Source organism: Xyrauchen texanus, chromosome 1, assembly GCF_025860055.1.
Source record: "Xyrauchen texanus isolate HMW12.3.18 chromosome 1, RBS_HiC_50CHRs, whole genome shotgun sequence".
NCBI lineage: Eukaryota > Metazoa > Chordata > Actinopteri > Cypriniformes > Catostomidae > Xyrauchen > Xyrauchen texanus.
Window position 1 is genome coordinate 60,969,809 of NC_068276.1, and position 18,182 is coordinate 60,987,990.

An 18,182-nucleotide genomic window follows, 5' to 3' on the forward strand; every position below is an offset into this window, starting at 1 on the left:
TATTTATTTTTATTATCAGAAACTAACATTTCCAGAATGTTGCAGGAACGTTTTTGTTGACAACCTGAAGCACGTATGATCCGCACAAGTTTAATTCTTCTACAGAAATCTGCACATACTCTAAAAATCAACAGTCATTCTGGTTAACCGACTCACTGATTGACATGCGCTTATCGATTTCAGTAAAAAACTACTTCTAGATGTGATATTAAATATATTTGTTATTGATTGTTTAAGTGTAACCAAACAAGCTTTCTGTCTATTGACTGCAAATGGAGAAGCAGACGTCTCCGCTAAACTGTACATTTCAGTGGCAAGGAATCAATTTAATGTTAGCCTAGTTAAAGGGACAGTACACCCAAAAATGAAAATTCTCTCATCATTTATTCACCCTCATGCCATCCCAGATGTGTATGACTTTCTTTCTTCATCAGAACACAAATGAAGACATTTAGAAGAATATTTCAGCTCTGTCAGTCCATACAATGCAAGTGAATGGTGACCAACACTTTGAAGCTCCATAAAGGACATAAAGGCAGCATAAAAGTAATCCATACGACTCCAGTGTCTCAGAAGCAAAATGATAGGTTTGGGTGATAAACAGATAAATATAAAAAAAATTGCCCAACCAGTAGGTGGCTGACTGTGAAAGTAAATGTCACTTCCACGCCAAAATATTAAAGTGAAAGTGAAAATTTTGATTTTCAGTAAAGTTGATCTGTTTATCATCCACACCTATTATATCGCTTCTGAGACACTGGAGTCTTGTGGATTACTTTTATGCCGTCTTTATGTGCTTTTTGGAGCTTCAAAGTGTTGGTCACCATTCACTTGCATTGTATGGACCAACAGAGCTGAAATATTCTTCTAAAATCTTCATTTGGGTTCTGCAGAAGAAAGAAAGTCACACACATCTGGGATGGCATGAGGGTGAGTAACTGATGAGAACATTATCTATTAACTATCCCTGTTAATATTTCATTTGTAATGTCTGTCAGTACATATCTGGGTTAAAAATGCTTGTGGCAGGACGGAGGGTGGAATCACAACCCGATCCCGCCCTCCGCCCTGCCACATTCCTCTACTGTTTTGAAGTCATTGTTTATTTTGATACAATTAAGTTACATTAATATGGAAAATGTAATATCATCCAAATTAATTTAATCTATTTAAACCCGAGATTGCTGGGATTGGCTCGAGCATCCCCACGACCCTATACAGGATAATCTGGGATAAAAACTAATGAATGGATGGATATAACTCCATATTACATGTGAATTCATTTTAATAATGAATTAAACAGTGGATCAGAACAAGACGTTATTATTGACATACAGCAGGGTTACAGCCGAGATAAGAAGAACGTTAGGAGAACATTAGGGGAACATTCCCTAAACCTGCAGGGAACGTTCTGTTTCCTTAAAACAAAATTCTCGTCTGTTCCCGGAACCAAACATTGTAAAAGTTAATGCATTAACTGGTTTAAACATCAGTGTTTGTTCTGCATGCAGGAGCTGTTTGACATCATTCTGGATGAGAATCAGTTAGAAGACGCCTGTGAGCACATGGCTGATTATCTGGAAGCGTACTGGAAGTCCACTCATCCTCCCAGTGTCAGTCAGACCACAGAGACTGACGCTCCCGCGGTCTGTCCTGAACCGCCGTCTAATACACAACTAAAGGTGCTTATACAACTTCAACTCTTTAGCACAAGAGGCAAAGGCCAACATCAATATCTAGTGAGCACGGGGGGGCTGAAGGCCGATATGATGCTGATATACTGTATAAAATACAATATATAATATTACATTTAATGGCAGCAAATGAGACATACTGTACACTAAATTGCTGAGCACTTATATGACATAATAGTTGCTCAAAAATCACAAAAAATATGTGAAAACTGATTAGAAAAAATGATAGTTTGGAGGACAAGCCTCTATCAGTGTAGTGTTGGTAAGCCAGGTCTCAACTAATAATACAGCCAATGATCTGACATTAAGAAGGGGTCATTTTAGCTGTAAGGCTTCTGTAACAGGAGGGTAGACTGGTTGTGGCGGGACACTGACAACTTTAAGATTACTGAGACAGGTGCTAGATTATCTGTTACGATGTGTTTGACAGTGCCACCGGCTATTTTTGTCTTCCTAATTTTTGAATGGCCAATTCTTGCTACTTACTACGGTCCTCGTGGTGGTGCGGTTACTCGCCTCAATCCGGGTGGTGGTGATTGAGTCTCAGTTGCCTCCGCTTCTGAGACCGTCAATCCGTGCATCTTATCATGTGACTCGTTGTGCATGACACCACGGAGACTCACAGCATGTGGAGGCTCATGCTACTCTCCACGATCCACACACAACTCACCACACGCCCCATTGAGAGCGAGAACCACTAATCGCGACCTAATCGGAGGTTACCCCATGTGACTCTACCCTCCCTAGCAACTGGGCCAATTTGGTTGCCTGGCTGGAGTCACTCAGTAAGCCCTGGATTCAAACACACGACTCTAGGGGTGATAGTCAGCGTCAATACTCGCTAAGCTACCCAGAGGTCTGTCTCATCTCCGATACACACCTGAGTGATTATGTCTGCAGTGATCGCAATTTAATAGTTCATTAGTTTGATTCAGCTTCTGCGTGGCAGCTTTGATTAACTCCTTTATTGGTGAGTGTGATAAAGCGGGTGAGGGGGGTCGTTGGGTCTGTGATTGGGACAGGGACATCCTCTGAATGCCTTGGGTGATGTGGCGCACAGGGTCAAGCGAGGAGCGAGAGATACATGGTGTCGGGCTGCGTGCGCCGTCCTTTGTACTTCACACATTATTGGTTGGGCACGGCATCCCAAGGGCATGACGCAGGTTGGCACCGTGTAGTCTGGATCCAATGATGTTTGGATGAACCCCATCAGGTTTAAAGCGATCTTTACAGTTCCAAAAGACATTGAAGTTTATCCCATGGGTGAGGCATGCGTTTGTCAGTCATGTATTGAGGCTACGGAGTCTGCTAAGGGATTCCATTCCTTTTCCTAAATTTGGAATGGTGCCTGAGATGAGGACATGTTGCAATTGACAGTCGCTCAGTTTCTCTAGTAGCAGGGTAAAGTATTTTTTCAGGATCTCAGTTTTCCTACGTTGCGTATCAAAGGACCCAGTATGGATAATAATCTTCATATTAGTTGGATATGTTGAGAGGATAACTAGGAGTGGTGGTGGCGTAGTGGACTAAAGCACATAACTGGTAATCAGAAGGTTGCTGGTTTAATTCCCACAGCCACCACCATCGTGTCCTTGAGTAAGTCACTTAACTCCAGGTTGCTCCGGGGGGATTGTCCCTGTAATAAGTGCACTGTAAGTCGCTTTGGATAAAAGCGTCTGCCAAATGCATAAATGTAAATGTAAATGTAATTAACTGGCAACAGCTCTGTAAGCTCTCCGACAAAATAGTGTCTGGCTTATTAGATATGGAATTAGCCATGTCTCTTTGGCCCTCGGCCAAGTAGTGGTTTTGGGGGTATTTCGTATGTTTAGGTTAGCCTTAATGCAACGTGATAAGCTTCTCTAGGTTCATCGTACATCGTATTATCACACATTTCGTTGAATATCAATGGATCGTACCGGTTTTGCAACGAGACTTCAGGTGATGGAGTGAGCGTTGGTGCTCTTATTTCATTTCTTACTGGATTTGCCTCTGCGGCGGACGGCGTCAGACCAAGTCCAAGTGGCTGGAGTTGATACTTCCGGTCTAGCGCCGATGCTGTGCCAGTAAGATGCGTCATTAGGGAAGGCTGGAGCCTCTGCAGCTAATCCGGTGTCGTTAGGACATCCAGGAGAGCGTATCAGATAAATCAGTGATGGGATGCTCTATATTTGGTGTAATCCCGTGTATAAAAATCTGCGTCTGTACGTTAGCATTTGGTGGCCCAGCACCTTGTATATTAGCTGCCACAGAGTCAATGAATTGCTCACGCTTGCGTATTTGAATCAGCATTTCAATCTTCTATTCAAGCTGCGTTATCTTCACGGTCAGTCGCTCACAATCCATGCAGCTCACCAATATTGCTTGTGTGTGTGAGGCTAGATCCAATATTTCAATGTTACTATCATGAGGACATAACGCCGCTGATGCCTGAACTTCAGCGTGGTGTTGGCGCAATGGTATGATGAGAGTGCGTGACGTAACTTCCATAAGTCCATAGAAAATCTGTATTATAATAATATAATATATTAATGCTTATCGTTCTGTTGACTAACACTGCTGCTTATCAGACAGAGGAGGCTAGTCCAATTACAGATGAGTAGCCTCAGTCACGGTAAGTGTGTGTGTGTGTGTGTGTGTGTGTGTGTGTGTGTGTGTGTGTGTGTGTGTGTGTGTGTGTGTGTGTGTCTCAGTGACTTGAAAACCTTAGTTTACCCTTTAGCATTCTTAACTTGTTTAAATGAAAGCATGTTTATGTCTTAGTGTTGCCATCATTTACTGACCCTCATATTGTTCCAACCTTCTTTGGAACACACAATGAAAATATTTTGAGGAATGTTCACGTTGCTCTTTTCCAAACAACTGCCAAATTGAAAATAAGCGGAACAGCAAATGAGATCTGAGAGCTCAAGCAGAGGTTTTCAGTGAATAATGACTTAAATTACAGTCTGTTTCTTATACAACGCTATCGTGTGACTTCAGAAGACTCGGAATATGGCACTCAAGTCGTACTGACTGCATTTTTTGGTGCTTTTTTGTCATTTTCGGAGCTTGACAGCCTCTGGTCACTGTGCTCTGGTTTGCACAAAAACGAACAGCCTGAACATTCTTCAAAATATCTCATTTTGTGGTACACTGAAAAAGGAAATTCGTACAGGTTTAAAGACATGAGAGTGAATAAGTGATGTCAGAGTTTGAATTTTTGGGTGGGTCTGGTTGATTTTTATATCTATTTCAGATTCAATTTCTAGTTTAATCACGTTCTACAGATGCAACAGGAGATTAGTGGTTCACTTATCGTGTGATTTGCAGTGATCTGTGCAATATAAACTGAGACTTGCACGTGTGTGTTTTATTACAATAGTCCATTTCTTTAAGTCTAAATAACTGCATTATGCCATGCGTGTGTTGCCAAACCAGGACGCAGGGGGTGACCAGCAGACAGACGACAGGAGGGGCTTTCACAAAGACCACCATCATCATCATCACCATCACCAAACTCAGAGGCAAGCAAGTTTAGAACGACCAGCAGGCGACGATATCGACGAGAGCGCCAACAGAGAGCAACAGCAGCTACAGAGTGAATGGAAAACACACTACACACAATCTTCATCCACACATCCACACCGGACTGAACGACACAATCACCATAACCACCACCACAACAGACATCATCACCACCACCATCACAATCAGCCTGTGCAGACACTTTCCCGACAAGAGACGCTGGAGATCAGGGAGTCCACTCAAAATGAGCTCTCACACGGACACACGCAAACACACCCAACAGAAGAGGAAGAAGAGCGGACGCTTCGGCCCAACCAGCATCATCACCGCCACCATCATCATCATCATCATCGTCGCAGAGAGAAAGAGAAGGAATATGACCACAACGAGAGGAACAGCAAGCAAAGAGGACCGCAGAGATCTCAACGAGAACGTCACCAGGAGAGACAGGACAGGAAACGAGGTGACACAGAGTGGACGCGAGATCATTACATAGAGCAGTGACACAAACACACGGAAACACAACCCTGCCGTTTACACACTCTAGTGCGGACCACCTCCATGGGCCTTGATTTGCCTCATCAATCACAGGACAGTATGATCACTACCAGTCAAAGGTTTGGACACACCTGCTGATTCTTTGTTTTCTTTAGTTATTTCGGTGAGACTTTTATTAATGATGAGGAGGAAATAATACATGCAATGCAAATTGGATGTACTGCCTTCAGCACTAGTGATGGGCATTTTCAAACAATGTAAGGATCGTTTCAAACGAGTGTTTCGGAGTGCGTATAAAGCTGGCCGAGTCACGTGATTCCTCCAACGAGACTTCGTTACGTCATGCTGTTACGAAACGATTCAATTTGTCGGTTTATATGTAGCTAGAACAATGACTCAAAGGAGTATTCTGGGTTCAGTACAAGTTGAGCTCAATCGACAGCATTTGTGGCATAATGTTTATTACCACAAAAATACATTTTGACTCGTCGCTCCTTTAAAAAACACAAAAATGGAGGATCCAGTCGGGCACTTACAATGGAAGTCAATGGGGGTCCATTTCTGGAGGGTTTAAATGCAGAAATGTGATGCTTATAATTCTATTAAAGCACTTTCATTCATTCTTGGTGATTAAATTGTCAGTTTTACAATCGTTTTAGGGGTTTAGTGTTTGTTGACAACGTTGTAAAATGTAACTTTGCACAGAAAAGGTTAGTAAGTGATTTTATCACGCTAACATCATGTTTAGACACATTGTTTATGTCTTGTAGCTATACTTTTGAAACTTGAATTTTAACGTTCCCCCATTCACTTCCATTGTAAGTGCCTTTCTGTAAACACGATTATTTGTTTATTCAATAAACAAGGGACGAGTTGCGATCATTTTTTGTGGTACTCAACATATGCTGTCGATTTAGCTTAACTTGTATTGAACCTGGAATTTTCCTATAAGTACACTTAACAAACCTGAAGTATTTTTATTTTATTTTTTGTTTTGTGGTGAATCTTATACATTTGTATTATTAAACACAGATGTTTTCATTTCTGGATTTGTCTGAGGTGGAATTAGCTGTAAAAAATGAAGATTGTCGAATTACAGGTTCAAATTTTCTATAAAAATAACCCTCAAAATACAAACCTCTCACATTCAGATAGGTAAACAAACTAGGCCAAAGGTAAAGGAAAGCTGGGTTATTTACTTGCGCCATCAAGCGGTCAGCGTGGCGCTAACCAACACTGACCAAGTAAAAGCATTGTATCCATTTCTGCATTCATATTGTGCTGCTACATGGAAGCTAATGTGTTCTCCATGCTGATCAAAGTGTTTTCAGACAGTATGAAGTCATTCATTTATACTATTGTTAATTATATTTCTTTTTACTTCTTTTGTCATTGCAGACTTTATTTTATAGAATGTGTGTTAACACTACATTACAGTTGTATTTACTTTTGTTATTACACAGCTCGCTGCCCCATTCGAATTGGTCAATGGCGCCATCTAGCGGTCTGAAATTTCTGAGTAACAACTGCGCATTCAGGGATTAAGAAGACGTATCAGACTAGGGTTGCCACGTTTGAAGCTTTAAAATTAGGGACACTTAAATTATTATTTAGCAATAAAAGTGTTGAGTTAATATGCATTATTAATAAAAATGGTATATCCTTTCTTACAGTATATGCTAAAATGAGAACTTTCCCAACCCATGACTTATATAAAAAAATACATCATTAATATATTCAAAATATATTTATTTACATTTTTGATTATTTGTCTTATTTATCTTATGTATACATTTTGAATGGTTTATACATATTTTTTTTATCATTTTTATTTATTTTATTTGTTTATCTTTTCCTTCCCCTGTACTTGTCTTTATGATTCCATTCATATGTTGTTTGATCTTATTGAACATTTTATATAGAAAAAATCTGCAGACTTTTCAGACGGTCCCTTACCACACCCTCCACAGTATTAGCACATTCTACCATGATGTGTGGACTAGGGTTGTGCCGATGGACGATATCATCGTCCATCGTGATGGCTGACCAACATCACGATGTAGAGCCACCATCGTGATGCCACGCCCCCTTTTGCGAGTCTTGCTAGTGTGACTCACTAATCCTAGTCTCTTCTATAGTTAACCTAAAAACTTTGCAGGGATTTCTCTGTAAATTAAATTGAGAATATAACTAATGCATATATGCTATTTTAAATACTGTATATGCCAGAGACGTGACGTGTTAGTCTGTGAAAATACCGTGTCAGGCAGGCTACACAAATATTGATCTTGACATTGTTAGCTTCTTGTCTTTTTTCTACATGTCTTACACTGTACATTTAGATTAAAATATTTTATGTTGTAGGCTACAAGAAAATAGCCTTTATTAATGAATTATTAGTAGTTGTAGTGTCTCAGAAAATCTTGCTCATTGTCACATAGCTCTTGTATACACTGAAGCGGCAGTTTAAGATAAACCCAGACCAGTGAACGTCAAATAACTTTTGTCTGGTTAATGCTTTTAAAGAAAAATTTCCTTGGCCATAAATCCATAATGTCAGATCAAATGAAAGAAACAAGGTGAATATGAATAACACACATTTATTAAAACATAGAAGAACAACAAATGAAACGGGAACAACACTCAGACCGAAACTCGGCATTATCATTTCACTTATAATTAGCAGCACAATTAACTTCAACACAGGCTACAAAATAAATTAGGTTATTGAAATATTGTAAAGTGGTCATATGAACTACACAAATGAACGTTTAAAAAATAATATGCGAAATCGAATAGCTCCGCAACGGATGGCGAAAAATGCGTAAAGAAGTCTAATATCTTTCACCACAGACCATGTTTAAATTTCGATGTTTCTGGCCAGAAATACCAACATATTCACTTTATCTGGTTTTAATAAGCTGCGGATTGGAGTAACTACACTACCCGCTGTGCTGAAGACCCGCTCTGATGGAGTACTGGTAGCACATATGCACAGATATTTCCGTGCTAATCTTGCCATGAACGGAAACCTTTTGTCGTTCGTTTTCCACCAAGTCAGCGGGTCCTCTTCCCCATCAATGGCCATTTCCTGCAGGTACATGGTCATTTCTGCCTCCACCTTTTGCTCATCAGTGAGTAAAATAACGAAATTATAGTTTTTAAGTGGAAAATAGTATTTATGTAAAGAGATATATTAAAATAAAAAGTGCACAACTCATCTTAAGTGAAAGCTAAAAAAAAAAATGCTTCACGTGTCGTGCAACCTACTGATAAAGCGCCGACGAGTCATTAGTTGGGTTAGTAAAATAACGAAATTATAATTTTTCATATAATTTTTGAACAGTCATCTGGGTATTGCGAGTCAAATCAATTTAAATCAATGTTTCATGTACATCGATTTATTGGAAGTATGCATCGATTTATTGGAAGTGTGCATCTATTTCTTGTCACATAATTACATAATTTCAACACAAATCAATATTTTATGTCCATGTATTTATTTATTTGGTTAGTAGCGGGACAATGTACAGTCAGCCAGTTGTTATTTCAAAATAAGCCCATTTATGGGGATACAGACCCCAATGTGAAGCGCTGAAAAAGCATTGTTCATCAGTCAACCCTGTATGGGTTTATTTAGCAAAAACAACTGGCTCAAAGTACATATTATCCTTTACTTAATGCACAATTTCTTAATATATCTCCAGAGCACTGGGTGGCGCATGTAAGTAACTCAGCTTTGCTTGACTTTTGGCCCAAGTTTGTTTACTTTCTGAATTTCTGAGATCTGAATATTTGTATTTCTAAAATACACGTTAATCACTTTGAGTTAAGTTTCCGAAGCATGCAATCCCAAAAAGCTGTTGTGTTAATTGGAAAGATACATATGAGAAAGACAGAAATATATATTTGGTAGCACTTTACAATACGGGTGCATTAATAAGCATTAATTAATGATTAACTAATGCACAGATAATATTGAGTTAATGTGTGACTCATGATTAACTAATGCACAGATAATATTGAGTTAATGTGTGACTCATGATTAACTAATGCACAGATAATATTGAGTTAATGTGTGACTCATGATTAACTAATGCACAGATAATATTGAGTTCATGTAATGTACATTACATTAGTTAATCATGAGTCATACATTAACTCATAATTATCTGTGCATTAGTTAATCATGAATTAATGCTTAATAATGCACCCGTATTGTAAAGTGTTACCACATTATTTTCATGTTTATCTATGTACTTGAACTTGAGTCCAGCGCTGAGTGTGAGTTTCACCATAACGTCTTTATTTATAAATGTTTGTTGCACAAACTGTATAAGATATAGAAAAAAAATATTGTATTAGTACAGAGTCATTAAGTAACGTAATACAAAGTCCAGTAAACATAGAAATGTGACATCAATATTTGCAGTGACCACCTTTGCCTTTCTCCTAAAGCAGTTCTCCTAAATACATCTGGACACAGTTGTTCTTGGTTGTTGGCAGATTTCAAGCTTCTTGGAGAATTCGCCACAGTTCTTCTGTCTATTTAGTCTGTCTCAACTGCTTCTGTCTCTTCGTGTAATCCCAGACTGACTCGATGATGATGAGATCTGCGCTCTATGGGGTCATGCCATCTATTGTAGGGCTCATTGTTCTTTGTCAATTATATTTGCAAAGGGAATGTTGAAATCTAAAATATTTCCTACTGATATACTAAAAGCAGGGTATATAAAATAACCGTTTTAAGACTAATGATTTGGTGAGATATATAACGCACCTAAGACTGATACACAGTACTGTAAATCAAATGACTGGATGTTTGTTGATATGACACAGAAATTCCCATTTATGCAGGACATTTTCTTTTCCTTCACTTTACACTCCAACTCGTTTATTTATGTATTTTTCTTAACGCAAAATTCAAAAGCATTTCAATTGAAGCATTTGAGCATAATCGCAATGTTTCAAACATCACGAGAAGCATAAATTCAGTCATGAATGTCCAAACTTTTGTCTGTTAGTTTACATGACAAGCGTATCCATGCATAATAATCTTTTCATGTGTGGAAACAAATGAATATTGAATAAAAACATTTATTTCTTAATTTCATATGGAATTAAAAATGTTTTATTTTTATATTGACTCTTTTAAAGTCAACATATATGTACCCGTTTTATTCGAAAGGCATAGTTCACTGAAAAATAAATATTCTGTTACTCACCCTCACATTGTTACAAACCTGCATGGCTTTCTTTTTTCCACGGAACATAAAATATGTTTTAATTAATGTGAATGATGGATTAGGGTGAATATTCTGCCTAACACATGCAATGACACTGGAAGGGTTATAAACAGAAATGTGAAATTCCCCAGACCTTGCATGAATCTGTGGGTAAAAAACAAATAATTGTTATTTGAGCTGTAAAGTTGCCAAAGTAATCTGTTTGAGGTGGAACTCTGTGGAGACTCACGGCATGTGGAGGCTCATGCTACTCTCCGCGATCCATGCACTTCTTACCACACGCCCCATTGAGAGCGAGAACCACTAATCACGACCATGAGGGTGTTACCCCATGTGACTCTACCCTCCCTAGCAACCGGGCCAATTTGGTTGCTTAGGAGACCTGGCTGGAGTCACTCAGCACGCCCTGGATTCTAACTCGAGACTCCAGGTGTGATAGTTAGCGTTGATACTCGCTGAGCTACCCAGACCCCTTCCAATATTACATTTATTAAGCTTTACAATGACCCTCATGCTCCCGTTTTGTTACCAAGGGTACTTCTGGTCTTCGACTTACAGAGAGAACATTATTAAAAGACATGTTTGTTTTTCCTTAACATGCTCTGTTGTATGGTCCAAGGATGTCCACAGGATGCACTATCAACACCATGATCAATCTTAAACGAGTTGCATCTATGAGGAAAGTTGTTCCAAACCTGTATGACTTTCTTCCATGGAACACAAAAGGAGATGTTCAGCTGAGTGACAGCCTCAGTCACCATTCACTTTCATTGGGCCACGTTCATGAAACTTTACAAAATGAGTAAATTAGGAGTAATTTGCACATAAAATGGACCTTCCCGAAGACCTTCCTACAGGATTCACAAATGCTGCGTACAGCCCAGATTGGTTCGGTAAATGTGTGTATGTTAGTGACTTCCAAACGTTCGTGAATGAGGGGCTTCTGCACGTTCATTCACAAATATCTACTCCACGCCCATGAAATGGCCATATAAGGAAGGCACCAGACTCTCTGGTAAATGAGGGAATCTTTTAACATCTATGTGGATCATAAAATATTGATTTAGCAAACAGGCTGCCGTTTGGTCTCAAAAAAAGCGAGCTACCCAAAGATTGTTGCAGTCACGTACACCCCATCATGGCAACGGTATTCCCTGATGGCAGTGCCATCTTTCAGCAGTATAATGCGTCCTGTCACACTGCAAATATGGTTAAGGAATGGTTTGAGGAACTTGACAAAACCTTATTTTAGTATAACAGATCTTATACTCAGAGACCGGTGAGATATCTCTTATATCATTAATATCTTTAAGGGAGTAGGAACATTTTTTGCATACTTTTCCATTAAAACATTTCTTCCAACACCTTTAATTACCTTTCTGCTCTATGAGTGCAAACAGAGCACTGGTGTGACGGATGGATCATAAAAGTCTCTTAAAAGTCTATAAATAAGGAGGCGATAAGTAGAAGTACATCCGAGTGGTTAAAACATTTATTTGTGTGTCTGAGCAGTAAAAATAGAAACAGGAATCAGCAGTTATTCATACATTAAATCATAATACTATAACATATAAAGGCCAATGGGCAATCTCTTTCTTTAACTCGGGGCACATTCATGTCCCCGGGGTTTATTTTTATAAAAGCAAACAGCTTATTTCAGCTTATTCTTTTTGCTATATGAAGAACGCATTCAAACTGAATTGGAAACGTTTTAGCAGACCATCATCATTTATTTGTGGTACTTTTCAAATGCCTTTTATGTCTCAATTTCACTCTTTTAAACAGACTTTAAATATGAAACTATATATATATAAAAAAAGGATTACATGTTTAAAATGATGATAGTCTAGACAATGAGTGAAAAAAATAAAACATTTAAATATTTATTGTGTTAAAATGATTTTAAAAAAAAATATATATATATATATATATGACGTGCCATTTCCAATCAAGCTGTCGTTTTGCCTAATTATGCACAAAAAAAAATAAAAAATAAATAAATATATATATCTGCTGAACACAAATGAAGATTTTTAGAATAATATTTCAGCTCTGTAGTTCCGAACAATGCAAGTGAATGGTGACCAGAATTTTGAAGCTCCAAAAAGCACAATAATTTGAAACAGATTTTTAATAGCTATTTAAGTCACTATTGTTACTATTATTCTCCACTTTCACATTCACATTCTTCTTGTGTTTTTGGCGATTCACATTCTTCATGCATATCACACCTACTGGGCAGGGAGGAGAATTTATAGTGAAAATATTGATCTGTTTCTCACCCACACCTATCATACTTTTACAGAAAATATGGATTTAATCACGGGAGTCGTATGGATTACTTTTATGCTGCCTTTATATGCTTTTGGAGCTTCAAATGTCAGGTCACCATTCACTTGCATTGTATGGACCAACAGAGCTGAAATATTCTTCTAAATATTTTCATTTGTGTTCTGCAGAAGAAAGTAAGTCTCACATCTGGGATGGCATGAGGGCGAGTAAATGATTAGAGAGTTTTCATTTTTGGGTGAACTGTCCCTTTCATAAATGTATGAAGTAATGAGAATCATTGGAAATGATGATACTAAGTGATATTTTGTGCATTTTGATCTGTTGTATTCAACAAGAAATCTGAAACAAGGAAATTAGTACAATTGTAACTAACAATGCAACACAGAACAAAGTGAAATATAATAGAAGCTACTTTTACACGTTACATCCTCACATATTTTGATTTGCAAAATTGTTTTCAGAGACGGACCTGCACTGTTTACCTGAGCCGGGTCAGAGGTCACAGCATGTATACTGTTACAGCAGTATGCTTCAATGCAATTCAACTTTAGAGTCTTTCCATTCTGAACAATCTTTTCCTTTTTGGAAGAGGTGTAGTTTTACTATAGGTATAAATAAGGTCAACCTGTTATCAAGGCTTCAAATCTGTAATGGCAAAATAATATTTACAAGAAGAATTATGTCAAGATGTTCTGAAAGGCAGAGGTGGGACCAAGTCATTGTTTTCCAAGTCACAAGTAAGTCTCAAGTCATTGCATTAAAGTCTCGAGTCAAGTCCTAAGTCAAGGCAGGCAAGTCCCAAGTCAAGTCCCAAGTCAAGGCAGGCAAGTCCCAAGTCAAGTCCCAAGTCAAGGCAGGCAAGTCCCAAGTCAAGTCCCAAGTCAAGGCCAGGTCAAGTCCCAAGTCAAGGCAGGCAAGTCCCAAGTCAAGGCAGGCAAGTCCCAAGTCAAGTCCCAAGTCAAGGCAGGCAAGTCCCAAGTCAAGTCCCAAGTCAAGGCAGGCAAGTCCCAAGTCAAGTCCCAAGTCAAGGCAGGCAAGTCCCAAGTCAAGTCCCAAGTCAAGGCAGGCAAGTCCCAAGTCAAGTCCCAAGTCAAGGCAGGCAAGTCCCAAGTCAAGTCCCAAGTCAAGGCAGGCAAGTCAAGTCCAAGTCAATTTACAAATCCTCAACTTTTAGCTTCAAGTCTTAAACAAGTCATTAGTTCCTGAACTTCTACCGCTGCACCATCGAGAGCATCAGTTGTGTGATTTGTAGAACCATAACCAATATAATTAAATAAATATAGCTAAACGCATTACAGAGGACCAGCGCGTCCGCAAAAGCATGAGTGTGTTTACATGCACGTTCTAACCAGTTATGCTCAAAAAGCACTAACGTGTGTGATCACAATAAATGCAGTTCCTTTATCGAGGTCATACAACAGCGTGATAAAACTAAACAGTAAAAAATAGTTTGCGGTTCGATATGCAGAATTTGTTAGCCTGTAAATCTGCCATGTGCTGCCATAGACATGTATGTTACTGAACCATAGCTGACGTAAATTAGTAAACAACTCACCTCTGTCTGTGGATTTTCAGATGCCTCACAAAATTGGACGTTGTCGACGAGGTGTCTGTCATTTTGGAACCACAGGTTCTACATGTTGCAATCCTTTTGTTGCCTTTAACTCTGTATTTAATATATCCCAATTATATCACCTTTGGTATCATTTTTGCTGTGTCCTTGTCCTTAAATGCATGCCGCCGTCTTCAAACTTGGTCCAGCTTTCGTGGAAGCTGATTGGTTGGTTGTCTGATTGGTTGAATAAGGAGCGTTCAAATGCAGATTTGTAAATCAAATTAATCATTTATTTGGGAAATTAATTGTTGATTTACTGCACATTTTTAATTATACAACTCTTTGGTTTTAAAAAGTACAAGTATTTCCAAGTCAGACGGCTGAAGTCCAAGTCAAGTTGCAAGTCATTGCTGTCAAAGTCTAAGTCGAGTCGCAAGTCTTTTTTGATTCTATCGAGTCGAGAATCATCAAATTAGTGACTCGAGTCGAGTCCGAGTTGAGTCCAAGTCACGTGACTCGAGTCCACACCTCTGGGTAGTATGCTTTGCACTGCTAAGACACATGTAAACACAGTCACCTGGTTCTTTATGAGGGCAGCGATGTGCGTGTGGTCTGTCCTCCAGATGTTCACCTGCGCAAGCTCCTAAAACATGACCCACAACCACTGACGGCAGATTCTGCAGGGTTCATACAGGCATCATTGAATAACAATAAAGTACTTTTTCCAGCACAAATTGTCCATTTTCAAGAAGTTCACAGAAGTTAGAACTCTGAGCTTTCATTTAATTCCGAGTTCTATTATGACATAATCAATGGAAAAGTTCCTTACCTGATAAAAACAAGACTGAACTAACTTCCTGATGCGATATTCAAAATTTACATTTGTATCAAAATAGATGCCCAAATTTCTCACCACCAGCTGAATATTCGGGACCACTTGATTGAGTGCTGACTCAATGTGACTTTGTTTTAAACCTTGACCGATTGTAACAACCTATTTTTTCTCAGTATTTAACTGCAGATAATGACATGCCATCCAATGTTTTATATCTGCTATACACTCATTTAAATTATTCAGATCATTGGGATTCAATAACACATACAACTGCAGGTCATCTGCACAGAAATAAAAATTAATGTTGTATTTTCGAATCACAGAACCAAGTGTGACATACAGAATATAGTGAAAAAAACAGTATTGGCCCTAACAGGGGGCCTTGCGGAACACCACACTTTTTAGGAGGAGGGCCTCTCATTTCCAACACACACACACACAAAGGACAAAGTACAAATTCTGAATTTGATCAATCACTGGTGACTGATTTTCTGTCCAGTGGCAAATGATGTGCAATTTGGTTTCATACACGATTGATTACTTGCATTGTGGAGGTTTGTGTGTATCCACATTTACTGTACTTTCAGCATGACACAAATCATAAACTTTTAGTTGTACCAACCACACGTCAGTCAGATGACCCCTTCCAATCTTGGGCTTTGCAAATACAGTATGTGCGCTGCTTGTGAAGGATAATGCTAATATAATCAAAAGGCATGAGGAAAATGTATGTGTTTCTTGGTTTTAATTACAACCACTTAAAAAAACGTGTCCAGGTATTCCTGTACATACATTTCTAAAAGCTAAATTCAAGGGCATTAAGCACTTCAAGGACCTTGTGTGAACCCTGTGAATAGATCGAGACAAAAATTGAGTATCATGTCAATAACCCATAAACATGAAGGGTACCTGGAGGAAGAGCTCTCCATCAAAGGAAGGACTCAGATAAAGTGGCTCCATCATTGTAATTGCAAGACCCCTGAGTGAGAGACACAGATCCAAATGTGTTAATGTGAACAGGTTCAAAGCAAGGCTTGCATGGAGAACTCGACTCACTTGGCCAGTCCATCTGAGCAGAAGATATCTGAGAGATCCACCCGAGAAACCCCACTACCCAGAAACACCTTCTTGCCATGAAACTCTTTGGCTCCTCATGTGCATTTCCCCTAAACATCAGACCACACAGTGGTCTTCGGTGTACTCAGGACATCCAGGCTGAAGACATGAGCTCCTCTGAGGACAGCATTACCACACTGAGCACCAACAATCACCTCAGAACCCAACAAATCCACACATCTGCAGGACACAATTCGGATGGATGAATGGAGGATGGAAAAGAAAGAGTGATGGATGAATGGAAAAGAAAGAGTGATGGATGGATGGAAAGAAAGAGCTATGGATGGAAAAGAAAGAGTGATGGATGGATGGAAAAGAAAGAGTGATGGATGGATGGATGGAAAAAGAAAGAGTGATGGATGGATGGATGGAAAAGAGTGATGGTTGGATGGATGGAAAAGAAAGAGATGGATGATGGATGGATGGATGGAAAAGAAAGATGATGGATGGAAAAGAAAGAGAGATGATGGATGGAAAAGAAAGAGGGATGGATGGATGGATGGATGGAAAAGAAAGAGTGATGGATGGATGGATGGAAAAGAAAGAGTGATGGATGGATTTATGGAAAAGAAAGAGTGATGGATGGATGGATGGATGGATGGATTTATGGAAAAGAAAGAGTGATGATGGATGGATGGATGGATGGAAAAGAAAGAGTGATGGATGGATGGGAAAGAAAGAGTGATGGATGGATGATGGATGGATGGAAAAGAACGAGTGATGTATGGATGGGAAAGAAAGAGTGATGATGGATGGATGAGTAACAGTGATGGATGGATGGATAGATAGAAAAGAAAGAGTGATGGATGAATGGATGGATGGAAAAGAAAGAGAGATGATGGATGGATGGAAAAGAAAGAGGGATGGATGGATGGAAAAGAAAGAGTGATGGATGGATGGATGGAAAAGAAAGAGTGATGGATGGATGATGGATGGATGGATGGAAAAGAAAGAGTGATGGATGGATGGAAAATAAAGAGTGATGGATGGATGATGGATGGATGGGAAAGAAAGAGTGATGATGGATGGATGGAAAAGAAAGAGTGATGGATGATGGATGAGTAAGAGTGATGGATGGATGGATGGATGGATGGATGGATGGATGGATGGATAGATGGAAAAGAAAGAGTGATGGATGGATGGATGGATGGAAAAGAAAGAGTGATGGATGGATGGATGGAAAAGAAAGAGTGATGGATGGTTAATGGATGGATGGATGGAAAAGAAAGAGTGATGATGATGGATGGGAAAGAAAGAGTGATGGATGGTTAATGGATGGATGGATGGAAAAGAAAGAGTGATGATGGATGGATGGGAAAGAAAGAGTGATGGATGGTTAATGGATGGATGGATGGAAAAGAAAGAGTGATGGATGGATGGGAAAGAAAGAGTGATGATGGATGATGAAAAGAAAGTGATGGATGGATGGGAAAGAAAGA

General features: G+C 39.1%; 1 protein-coding gene across 2 annotated transcripts in view; it reads left to right on the forward strand.

Moving 5' to 3' along the window:
• Positions 1 to 11,274, forward strand: part of LOC127638602 (voltage-dependent L-type calcium channel subunit beta-2-like) — a 64,863-nt gene extending 53,589 nt beyond the window's left edge. For both annotated transcript variants that reach the window (XM_052120225.1, XM_052120301.1), the window contains exons 12-13: positions 1,512 to 1,682; positions 5,115 to 11,274. In XM_052120225.1, the coding sequence (XP_051976185.1) occupies positions 1,512 to 1,682; positions 5,115 to 5,705 (762 nt within the window). In that variant the 3' untranslated portion in view covers positions 5,706 to 11,274. The remainder of the gene's footprint in view (positions 1 to 1,511; positions 1,683 to 5,114) is intronic.
• Positions 11,275 to 18,182: the final 6,908 nt, after the last annotated feature.